This window comes from Octopus bimaculoides, chromosome 1 (assembly GCF_001194135.2).
Source record: "Octopus bimaculoides isolate UCB-OBI-ISO-001 chromosome 1, ASM119413v2, whole genome shotgun sequence".
NCBI lineage: Eukaryota > Metazoa > Mollusca > Cephalopoda > Octopoda > Octopodidae > Octopus > Octopus bimaculoides.
Window position 1 is genome coordinate 109,685,093 of NC_068981.1, and position 13,224 is coordinate 109,698,316.

The 13,224-nt window shown below is 34.0% G+C and overlaps 1 protein-coding gene across 1 annotated transcript in view; it reads right to left on the reverse strand.

Annotated features, from left to right (window-relative positions):
• Positions 1-13,224, reverse strand: part of LOC106881422 (nucleoporin NUP188) — a 465,305-nt gene that overhangs the window by 21,722 nt on the left and 430,359 nt on the right. The window contains exons 36-47 of the mRNA XM_014931808.2: positions 10,930-11,070; positions 10,656-10,730; positions 9,000-9,085; positions 6,888-7,042; positions 6,519-6,676; positions 5,690-5,821; positions 4,600-4,668; positions 4,228-4,335; positions 2,756-2,902; positions 2,218-2,355; positions 1,714-1,788; positions 706-842 (exon numbers count right to left, since the gene is read on the reverse strand). Of these exons, the coding sequence (XP_014787294.2) occupies positions 706-842; positions 1,714-1,788; positions 2,218-2,355; positions 2,756-2,902; positions 4,228-4,335; positions 4,600-4,668; positions 5,690-5,821; positions 6,519-6,676; positions 6,888-7,042; positions 9,000-9,085; positions 10,656-10,730; positions 10,930-11,070 (1,421 nt within the window). The remainder of the gene's footprint in view (positions 1-705; positions 843-1,713; positions 1,789-2,217; positions 2,356-2,755; positions 2,903-4,227; positions 4,336-4,599; positions 4,669-5,689; positions 5,822-6,518; positions 6,677-6,887; positions 7,043-8,999; positions 9,086-10,655; positions 10,731-10,929; positions 11,071-13,224) is intronic.

Sequence of the window (13,224 nt, forward strand, 5' to 3'; positions counted from 1 at the left end):
ACACATATATATATATATATACATACACACACATACATATATATATATATATATACACATACACACACATACATATATAAGCATTTAATATACTAAAAATTATTTAGCATTAAACAGTGTTTATGTATCATTTCCAGCAAGTTTAAATTTGGTCATAATGCATTTCTAATTGCCTGCATTATGAACTGGATATATACTATGGATGGGTTTAAGACATTTCAAAACAGAGCTGGGAGTCAGAATTAGGAAGACTGGAAGTGATGTGTTTCCTCTGTTGCTTATAATCAATAAAATACAATTTATGATAAATGGTCTAAGAACTGGTATGGAGAAATAGTATTTCAAATCATTTAAAACAACTTCTGAGTTTCACATAAATTCATAGTAACCCACAAGTTCAACATATAACATTCTAGACCTGGTTTATGAAATTTATGGCTCATCCATTATACTCATCAAATCTATTATTCACTGAACTTTTAAAAGGAGATATCCTCAAGGGCATTGCTTCTCTTTGTCTATACATAAATAATGTTGTTTTTCACTGGCAAGCTTGTGCATAAATTTGCTGAGTTATGAACTCAAACTTACAAATGATACACTATATTTCATACAACCTAATATATATATATATATGAAGAGAATACTGCTATTTTACTAAAAAAAACAAACTCATCAGTAAAAATAAGGAGTAAATAAACTTACATTTTTTGTATTTTTAGACACTGAGCTGTTGGTTGCTCTAATTCATCATGTGTGGAATGTGCTAAAAAGGCAGGTTTGGAAGCTATATTAAAAAGTTGGTGTTTTCCATTAAGATCTTCCCTTGCAGAGCCAGCATGCTTGAAAGTGAAAGTAAATAAAACAAAAATTACTGCTGCATCTAGTACCTGTCCAACATTGTTAGTAATGAATTATTTTAATTCTAGCAAAAAGCAACTTTCTGTACAGCCAAGTGAATGAACTTCAATATCTTACTGGTAGTTATTTTATAAATTCTCGGACAAATGAAAGCAAAGAAATACTAGGCTGTTAGATAATATAAAACATTTAGTGCAGCACTATTATTGACCATTGTCTTTGTGCATTATACATTGATAATTATATCATATGTTAAGCTATTTTTTACCGCCTTTTCAATTTGTAGTCAGCCTATTTTCTGATTCACTCACAGCAGATTATATTCATTTCATAACTTGCTAACCTCTGTAAAATGATTCCCTGAGCCCTTCTGAAAGTTTTCAAATGCAAATAAATCTAAATATAGCTGATTTTTAGACTAAAAGTCATGTAAAAAAAAATCTCAGTTTTCAAACTTCTAAACATTAACAATGGGATCAATCAACTATTAATCAGAGTAACAGAAACAACAGAGTTCTAAATAAACACTTTTATGGAATTTAAAGTTGTACTCTTATGTCCTGAGCTTGGGTAATTCAATTGATTGTACTTCTTTCCTTACAAACTCATGCCAATCTGATAAATATACATATTAATCAGTATTTTGCACAGTTTGACTATTAACACAACTCCTTATAACTGCAGCAGATCATTTAACTGGTTAGATATACTTTTAGCTCCCTTTTTCCACTTATTATCTATTGTTCTTATCACAGCCTCTATATTTTTTAACCTATTTGCTATTTCTATGCTGTATACTTCAAACTCTAAAACTATAAAAGGAAGGTAGGCAAAATAAAGAAAATAGCTGACCTCAAGTAAATACTGCAAGTATCGTGGTCGAACAAGAAGTGATACAAATGCTTGACACATGTACACAAAACTGGTCTGAAAAATATCAGTTATGATAACGGTAGAGAGAAACCTGTGCAGAAGTAACAGAACACATGTAGATCTTAAAGATAACAAAATGATCAACTTTGTTGTTGAAATAACAATTTTAAAAAGGTTTTTAAAAAGGTAAATTTCAGTAAATATTTGCAACTTTATGGTTTGTACTATTTCTTAACACAAGAAAATATCTGAAAAGTGACCATGTTTTTCAGAATATATGATAAACATTTATGGTTACAATTAAATTTGTTCTAATAGTATATGAACATTTTAAGTTAGAAACATAATCTTTGTAACTTGTAGCTGCATTCACAGCATAAAAAGAAAAACATAAGATAAGTAGACTGTAAAATACATGGAAATTTCACAATACATTTGTTTTAAAAAAATGCCAAATATTCTGAAAGGTATAATAATATTTACCATAAGTTTACTGAGGACTTTTGGTAAATGAAACTTCCACTCTCTTGAATAAAATGACATTTGGTATATGAAGCCACATGTAGCCATAGCTTCCTTTAAGGCAGGTTCTGTTAGGTTGATACGAGCAAACTCTAAAGACTGAAATATAATGAATGTTGCGAATACTTTTAATTTGACATTTATTTAAGATGTAAACGTAATACTAGAATGAGGAGATGCTGTGGATGAGTTATAGATGGTGTCAGAGTGTGTCGTATGATAATCTAGTTTTGTCTGCCTACAACTGAATAGTTCATTAGCTATCTGTTTATCTGTGTAACAATTACTACTTCTTTGACAAATAGAAGTCAAGTGAAATTACATGTTTGATACAATCATCCCTACAAATGCTGCTGTCCATCACATTTCTATTACCTAAACACAACAATAACAACTGAATTATCAAAATAATCAGATAAAAATTAGATTACCTGGCTAGAGTAGCTAAATTCTTTAAGTAGGTCATTATCTAAAATTAGAAAAGGGAAAAAGGAAATACCTGAAGAAGTCTGTCTTGGTGAACTCCAATAAAATCAAGAGCCTCTTTCAAAAATGAATACTTAAGAGTCATCAGCATGGAAGCATATAAGCCAATGCAGTGGCAGAGTATATTGTCCCAGTTTTGATCATCAGATATATTCCTTTCCTGTGGAGGAACAATTGTTTTCAATTAGAGATGATTTATAACAGACACAGTCATAGTCAGTTCAATTATGTAAGCATATTTTAGTTTAACTGAGAAAAACATTTGACTTAGGTATCCCGGGTAACAGGAATTACAACTTTTTAGTTTACCATTTCATGAGTGCTTCTACAGTTTGCCTTTGTGTGTGCCTACCACATTTGAACTTGTGTCAACCTGATAGAGTGCAAGTCTTATCTACCTCTTGATTGCATTGATTATAAACTACAGTGTTTCTTCCCACATCAGGCAAAGCCATGGCTCAGATGATAATAAGATACTATCCTCTCTGTTACTAGTTAGGCATCTTTCTCATGCTGACATTTAAACTTTTGTAAAGTTAGCCATTCTACCAAGTTTGGAACTGGGAAAATAATCTTAACCTGCATTATTAGTTCAACTATTGTTGCCACCGGGTCTGTTATATATTGATTGAGCAACAATCAGTAAGTGGGTAAAGTTGATTTAAAGTCTATAAATATTTAACAGATCAAACTATGTACATAAGCAGAAACCCTGTTTATTTACATAAGAGGGATTGAATCTAAAAGCACATACACAATCTGTGCAGGTATGGCTGTGTGAGTAAGAAGCTTGCTTCCTAACCATTGGTCTTCAGTTCAGTTCAACTACACAGCACCTTGGGCAAGTGTCTTCTACTAAAGCCCTGGGCCTACCAAAGCCTTGTAAGTGGATTTAGCAAATAGAAACTGAAAAAAGCCCATTGTGTGTATGTGGGTGTATATGTGTGTAAGTATATTTATGTATGTTTGCATGTATTTTGTATAGACATCGTGTGATGGTTGAAAATGGACATCATCATCATAAAACTGAGGTTGTTTGTTTCCAATCTTCAATGAAAGATATATCTGTCTAGCTAATGGAAATATTACTTTGCCCAGAAACAGGTGGGGATTGATAACAAGAGGGGAATCTGGTCATAGACAATCTGCCTCAACAAATTGACCCATAGAAGCATGGAAAAGTGGGTGTTGAATGATAATGCTGATGATGAAGTTAAACTGAGCTGCATTCAGTGGTCAGTATGTGCAGTGTGAAATTTACTACATTCATGCAAGTATTGGTTAGAATTGTTCATCATTTGTTCAAGAAGTGATGAGTAAAAGTATTTTGTATTTAAAACACAAAATAATGTCTTACTTACTTTTGAAGAATTCAATTAAAACAAAATCTGTTTCTGACATATGAGAAAAATATAGAGAGAGGAAGTTCGTATTGATTAATTATATAATAAAGTTAACAATGACAAGTTATTATTTCTTACTTACTCGGCCAGATGTTAAAAATTTCTGGGAAAGATCATCTGTATTGTATAGAGAACTGATGGATAAACACAGATGGTTTGCAAACCCTGCAGACATAAGGATATTAGCACCCTATAACAAATACAAAGAGATTATGAAATCAAGTAAATGCCTTTTTAATTGATTGTATATTTGCATTTCTGATTACTTCTATAATGAAATACATATTAATTTCGGTTATAATTATTTATGGAAATAGTATTAATAACATGTTAAAATGACCTTACACAAAGTAAAGTTAATTACAAATTCAATCACTGACAATCAATTTTATATAAAGTAAATATTAAAAACTGCTTGATGTTGATTGATAAGAAATGGTTTCTGTTAGTTTACCTGTTCAGTTTTGGAAATTGTTAAGAGAAGAGTCAAAGAGGCATCGACGAACAGCAATCCTTGTTTGGACTTTAAAAGAGAAAATATACATCTTTATTAAATACACTCAAAGACCAGAGGAAAGCAGATAAAAATGTAGAACCTTTTTAGCAAAAGAAATAATTATACAGGTTCTTTTACGTTAACTCACATCATCATTATCATCATTATTATTATTATTATTGAGGTGGCAAGTTGGCAGAATCTTTAGCACACTGGGCAAAATGCTTAGCAGCATTTCATTCATCTTCATGTTCTAATTTCAAATTCAGTTGAAGTTGACTTTGCCTTTCACCTTTTTGGAATTGATAAAATAAATACCAGCTGAGTACTGGGGTTGATGTAAGCAACTTGCCCCTCCTCCAAACTTGCTGGCCTTGTGCCAAAATTTAAAATTATTCCAGGCGGCAAGCTGGTAGAATCGGTAGCATGCTGGGTGAAATACTTAGCAATATTTCATCCATCTTTATGTTCAGAGTTCAAATTCTGCTGAGGTTGACTTTATCTTTCATCTTTCGGGGTCAATGAAATAAGTACCAGTCAAGAACTGGGGTCGATGCAATCGACTTAACCCCACCCCACCAAAAAAAAAATTTTAGGCCTTGTGCCTTTAGTAGAGAGGATTATTATTATCATTGTCAGATATCTGAGTTCAAATTCTGCCGAGGTTGACTTTGCCTTTCATCCTTTTGGGGGGAGGTCAATGAAATAAGAACTTGTAATCAACTTATCCCCTCTCCCCAAATTGTTGGCCCTATGCTAAAATTTGAAATCATTACTATTATCATCAGATATTGTAAAAGTTAATCAAATGAAATAATAGGCCAAATACGGACTATTATTACACTTGATGAGGTCAGGAGAGCAAGATAGTTTATTTTATTTCAGACATTGTCATTTTATACCCAATCTGTATTACATCCTATTTCCTCTTTAAAAAGTCTAAACTTCAATTTGTAATTTGAAGGATTCCATAGTTTGAATTCAGAAAAACTGTTCTAGCAGATGAATGAAAGTTTATTAATGGATAAGTTCAAGAGAGATTACTTACTTTAATCCACACTTCAACTGTTGCTAACAAGGTTGGGATCAACAAATGATTGTGTAATACAGATATCCATGAATTAGAATCTTTTAAGTTCTGAATAATTTCTTGTAGTAGAAGAACACTGGTCATTAGGAGCTAAAATGGAAAGTAAAACTTCAATGGTTGGACTGCTGCCGCCACCACCACCACCACCACCACCACCACCTACTACTACTGCTGCTGTTGAAGGTGGTGAGCTGGCAGAATCATTAGTATGCCAGGAAAAATGCTTAGTAGTATTTTGTCAGTCTGTACATTCTTGGTTCAAAATCCGCCAAGGTTGACTGCCTGTCATCCTTTCAAGGTTGATAAAATAAGTACCAGTTGAGCACTGAGGTCGATGCAATTGACTTACACCCACCCCTGAATTTCCTGGCAAAATTTGAAATTATTATTATTTGAAAAGAGATAATACTATCTCACATGCTGACTTCAGGTAGTGAAATGAAAAGAGTAATGTGTAGATTTGTTGTTTTTAGCTGTTGAATATCCAGGCAACTCACATTGAAATCTGAAACAGAAGTTTGATTCACAAGCCCAATCATCCACATAAGCTTCTATATTTGATTTTTGTTTCATTAGCATTCAGAAAGAAATTGTGGAGAATTGTAGGAATTTAATCATACATTATGTAGAATTGTAAACTATATAAATTATATATACAAGCAAGATTTTCTTGGATCTTCAGGTATATTAAAAAAGATAAAACATGAAGTAATAATGATTAAAAACATTTAATAGTCACAACTTACAAAATGCAGCTGAGAATAGGTTTAAAGAAACCTGATTTTACCTTGAGTTTTGTGTTCTGTTTTCTCTGCAGTGATGTCATTTGGTCTTTATCAGGGACTTCATCAGCAGTATCGGTTTGAAGCGGGAATAAGTTCCGCACACACTCAAGTAGCATAGAACAGACTATTTTCAGAAGTGACACCAGACACTGTTCAGAAACTAGAAAGACAAGAATAAAAAAAATAAGAAAGTCTTTCACATTTAAGTAAAATACTTCAAACAATGTTATGACATTAACAAGTATCACAGGTACATCTTTAGTACAATTAAAAACAGAATAAAACAATCATCATCAAATATTATTTTTAATTATTTTTCTTTGTTGTAAGGGAATACTTAGAAGAAATAAACTTCAATAATTGAGACTTACTGTTTGCCTGCTGATGATTTTGAAGTTGTAATAATGTTGTCATGGAAGCCACCAAACCTATCTGAACAGTTGGTATAAGGAATTCTTTATTACTAAAACTTGTGTCCAAGGTTAGCTGTAGCTGTTCAAGAATTTCTCTCCAATGATTCATAGAACTGAAGTAGGAGAATAAGATCCTAAAGCTATGGTGATACAAATGGAACTATGCTTTTAAGAAAACTGAAATTTTGTAAACTGGATAAAGTTTCTTTTATATCAGGTCATTAAGAATGTCCAATTTTGAATTGAAAGTCCATTAAGAATGTCCAATTTTGAACTGAAAGTTTATTTTACTTTATCTCAACAAAAAGCAATGCACCTAAATTATCAACACAATTTTGCCATTTTATCAGTAGCTTATTTATGCCGGCAGTGAAGCATTCTGGAGAGCAAGAGGTAATGAAATCATGAAAGGCTGTTTCAGATTTGAAGTTTTTTCCTTGCAAAATGTTGTCTAATGCCTGGAAAACACAATAGTCAGTTGGTGCAAGGTCTGGTGAATATGGTGGTTGACAGAGTACTTCTAAGTTCAGTTTCTGTAACTTAAGTAGCATTCTTTGTGAAACATGTGGTTGAACATTGTCTTGCAAGAGAATTGGCTTGTCTCTTTTGACCAGTCTTGGTTGTTTAATTGCAAGTTCACTCATCGTTTCATCCAATTGGTTGATGTATACATTCGCTGTAATTGACTTACCAGGTCTCATGAAGCTGTAGTGGATGATACCAGTGCTGGACTACCAAATAGACACCATTAGCTTTTTTTGGTGAATATTCTTTTTTTGGACTGTGTTTTGGCACTTTGTCTTTATTCAACCACTATGCAGAATGCTTGCTATTGTTGAAAAGAATCCATTTTTCATCACACAATGCAATACAATGCAAAAATGGTTCGCTTTTATGACATGACAGCAAAGAACAGCAAGTTTCAAGAGGATATATCATTTGATGCTCATTCAGTTCATGTGGTACCCACTTGTCCAGCTTCTTTATCTTGCTGATTTGTTTCAGATGGTCCAATATAGTTGCAATCGAAACATCAAGCCTTGCTGCTAACTTGTTATGTCTCAAGCTACTGTTATCTAGTACCTTCGGATGATCTCTACTCAACCACTACACAACTGCTACCACGGCCAGACTACCTCTATTTATATGTCTTGGGAGATCCTACTTCTTCGCCTGGGGGCGTTGACACAACATAACTCATGCCTAATTTGAGGTGTATCTGCTTCCACTACAGTTTCCAGCTCATTATTATCCATCTTGGTCTCAGGTCTACCACAGGCCTGATTTTCAAGTGTAAAGTCACCAGACCAGAACTTCTCAAATCATCGATGTACAATGTGCTCATTCACCACATCTTCACCAAACACCTCATTGATGTTTCGAGCTGTCTGGGAGGCATTGGTTCCATGACAGAATTCATATTCATAAACAACATGAATTTTTGATTTATCCATGGGTTCACAAAAATTGATTTACAAGAGAAAACTCACAATATAATCAAACACCATGAATTGCATTTCAAAAAGAGATGATATAATTCTTCAATGATGTAAAACAAAAAGAATTGTCAGGATAGAACATTAGAGTTAATGACTGTCAAACTTGGTGCATAAGAAAATCAGACATTTCATTCTTAATGACCTGATATTTAACTTGAAATTCTGATTATAGAATGACATGTTTAGCTTCCAAACTGTGTTAAGATATAATGTATATATAATAATCACTATTATACACATCTTGTTTTGAATTTGTTACCTTTTTATTGACATCTTTAAAATGAGTTGAGTACCATATGAGAACAACAGTTTATTTATTTAGAACAACAAAGAGGAGTGGATCATTGTGTCCATACATGTTTTTAGAAAGATATCTAATACTTTTGGTTACTTCTTTCCTTTTTAGACAATATGGGTCTTAAAATGTTGAGGAAAGCAGGCAATTACTTATGTCAAATGTGAATCTGCTTGTTTAGTTGGATTGTTATATTAAATTTAGAAAAAGAAATAAATATAATAATTAAACTTAGAAGGATTGATAATTAAATAAAATGAAACTGGTATAATTTACCTCACCCAACTGGTCATAACTGTGAAATAAGTGGCACTAGTGATACAAGCCAGCTTTACTTTATACAAAGACAAATCATCCTTTACCTGGAGCAGAGCAAAAACATATATTGAAAAATTAGTGTGAAAACCAAATAAATACAGGATTCTCACATTCACCTTTCTACAACATTACATTGGCCTTATAGAGGCTAACACAGACTGGGAGCAGTATCTATGTTTCCAGTTTGGATGATAGAGTTTGATTTTTCTTTTTCTTTTATCTTGTAAGTCGAAAGGCAATTAACATGATCTATTTTAGGGTCTCCAAGACTGGTAGGAGGAAGTGGGGTAGGAACATTAAATCTGGCCCAGATACAGGCAATGGAGTGAATTCTGTTAAAGGTCCCTAAAGTGGTGGTGTTAAACCAAGAAACAGATTAAGTCTACCACCCACAGAGGCCATAGCAAAATTTGAACTCATAATGCAAAGTACCAGAACAAATACCACAAGGTATTTGATCTGACATTCCCACAGTTCCATTAATCCACCACCTTCGATTGGTACATTTTTATCGATCCTGAAAGGATGAAAAGCAAAGTTGATGTCAGCAGAATCTTATTGGCCCCATCATCATCACCATCATTATTGTTGTTTAACATCAACTTTTCACACTGGCATGGGTTGGACAGTTTGACTGAGGACTGGCAAGCAAGGAGGCTGCATCAGGCTCCAATCTGATTTGGCAAGGTTTCTATTAGTGGATACCCTTCCTAATACCAACCACACTGAGAGTGTAGTGAGTGCTTTTTACGTGCCACTGGCACAGGAGCCAGTCAGGCAACACTGGCATAAACCACAATCAAATGGTACTTTTTACGTGTCAGATGCTACTCAGGCGACACTAGCATCGGTCATGCTGGAATGGTACCTTTTACATGCATCGGTCACACTCAAATGGCACTGGCATCAACCACACTCAAATGATGTTTCTTACATGCCACTTGCACAGGTGCCAGTCAGATGGTACTGGCATTGGTCACGCTCAAATAGAGATGTTTTCATGCTACTGGCATTGGCCATGCTCGAATGCTGTTTTTTACATGCCACTGACAATCAGGCGACACTGGCATCGGCCACACTCGAATGGTGCTTCTTATGTGCCAGTCAGGTGGCACTGACATCAGCCACATTTGAATTGTGCTTTTTACGTGCCATCGGTACGGGTGCCAGTCAAGCAGCACTGGCATCAGCCCCATAACCCCATAACAAACACTAAAACAAATTACTACCTGCTTCATCTTCAGGAAGAAAACTGGTGAGTGGGGAAGAATTAGGGTTTTGGGACATGTATTATCTTAAAATATTATTCAGGATAATATATGCCCAAAATGATTTCAGTATATTCAAAAAATCTTAGTTTATAAATACATTTTAAATCGCTGTATAAAGATAACAAATCTACATAAAACTCATATAAAACTGTAGAATTCTGGATCATCTTAGGGTTCATTTTCTTTTAATTTACCAGTTTCTTTAATGATGCTTTAACAACAATGTTTGAACTCTTCCCCTTATATTATGGCCAAATTTATTTGTAGTCAACACTAGCTTAAATTTATGACACAAAGAACTCTTGTAAAGTTGTTTCTCATAAAAATCATAAATTATACTTACTAAATATTGGATACTAGAAAGTAAATCAGACAAAATTTGTGATTTAAGTTCATCTGTGAGATTTACACCAGGAATCTGAAAAAGAAAAAAAATCAAAGCAATGTAACAAACTGAATGAATTGAGATTGGAGAAAAAGGTTTTAATTACTGGAATTTAAGACCATGATTTTTTTAAAATTTGATAAAAACAATGTAAGAAAGAAGAGCTAATGTGAAAACCTACAAACAAATAAACAATTAGGAAATAAAGATCAGCTTTAAAATGTCAACATACCTTTAACTTAGAGATTGTAATCAACCAGTTTTTCCAAGATTTTAGAAGAAGTAATGGGGAACCATCTTTGACACTGTCATAAGTCAAGTAGACATGAAGGTCATCTTGTTCTGCAATTTCTTTCAGAGAATTCTTGATAAACTATTATCATAAAATATTTAAATTTATTAATACCATGCACAATATATAATGATTAGATCAAGAATGAAGTAATTGAGTTACACCAATGGGAGAAAGAGAAAACAGTAACATGAAATAGAATATTTGTATTTTTATTAGCCTAGTGTTTTAAGCCAATGCACTCGTCAAATGTTGATAAATGCATTGGCACCAAACTCAAGGCTCTTGAGCCATTCTAGCTCTTCAATTAATAAAAATACATAGAGAATTAGAAAGCTTACACACACACACAGATACATACAGTGATGTAACAAAAAGCTACTCACTTTTAGTATTTATAGGCACAGGAGTGGCTGTGTGGTAAGTAGCTTGCTTACCAACCACATGGTTTTGGGTTCAGTCCCACTGCGTGACACCTTGGGCAAGTGTCTTCTACTATAGCCTCGGGCTGACCAAAGCCTTGTGAGTGGATTTGGTAGATGGAAATTGAAAGAAGCCCGTCGTATATATGTGTATATATATATATATGTGTGTGTGTGTGTGTGTGTTTGTGTGTGTGTGTGTGTGTTTGTGTGTAAGTGTGTTTGTCCCCCCATCATCGCTTGACAACTGATGGTAGTGTGTTTATGTCCCTGTAACTTAGCGGTTCGGCAAATGAGACCAATAGAATAAGTATTAGGCTTCCAAAGAATAAGTCCCGCGGTCGATTTGCTTGACTAAAGGCGGTGCTCCAGCATGGCCGCAGTCAAATGACTGAAACAAGTAAAGAGTATGATGGTACTATTTGAAACACAAATATCTGATATGTTATATATAACAGTGGTCAACACCTAATTTTTATCAGGGATATTATATGGTGTTTTATATGTAGTTTTGTCTGCAGATTTCAAAAATGTAATCGGTTTTCTTCTATCAGGCACAGTTTTTCTGATGAGATAAGAGAGGTATATAACTCACATCAACAGTATCACTACACGTAAATGTCTTATACAGGTAAATTCTGACTTCTGTTTTATAACTATTTGTATTCATTTTGTAATTTTATCTTTTCATAATCTTTTCTTTTCATAAATTTTACTTTCTGATTAAGGTGCCAAGTCATCATCATCATCAAATTCTACTCAGGATGTCAAGGCATTGCAAGAACAGTCCTGATATATTTTGTCATATCTGTGATTCATTTACCACCAAAGCTCAGCAACATGCCATCACAAGTGAAATCAAGAAGATCTACCAGTTATACTTTGGCTGCTCTCTCTCGGGGATCAAGATAGGGCCCTGTACAACATCTGCTCAGCTTGTTCAAATGGACTAAGGGATTGGCTAAATAAGAGGAAGAGAGCAATGCTGTTTGCAATACCTATGATATGGAGAGAGCCAAAGGATCATTTCATGGACTGTTATTTCTGCAACGTTAATGTATGTGGGTTTACTGTAAAGACCAAGCATAAGATTGTGTATCCCAACTTGGAACCAGTAAGAAGACCAGTACCACACAACGATGATGATCTTCCTATTCCAATACCACTAGAAAATGGCCTTCAGATGTCTGACGAAGATGTATTTCCTGAAGAAAATACTATTGTTGTGGAAGACACCAAAATGGATGCAGATTTCACAATTGAAAATGAAGACGTACCACAGAAATTTTCTTAAGGAGAGTTAAATGATTTAGTTAGAGACTTGTCACTGTCGAAGGATAAAGCTGAACTATTAGCATCTCACCTACAAGAAAAGTGTCTGCTTAAGAAAGATGTTTGTATTACTCATTTCAGGAAGAGAAATAGGGATCTGACTTCATGCTTCTCTGTTGATGGACCACTTTGTTTCAGTAATAACACTCATGAGTTATTTTGCTGTTTGTTCCAAGAGCATGTTCCAGCTGAATGGCGCTTATTCCTTGATTCATCTAAGAGAAGCCTCAAGGTAGTACTACTACACAACGGCAATAAGAAACCATCCATTCCCACAGGACATTCAGTGCACATGAAGGAGTGTTATGAAAACATGCAAGTACTCCTCAATGCCATAATGTATACAAACTACGGCTGGAAAATCTGTGGAGACTTGAAAGTGATTGGAATGTTGATGGGAATGCAATCTGGGTTCACGAAATATTGTTGCTTTTTATGCCTATGGGACAGTCTTGCAACTAACAAGCACTATGTGCAATCA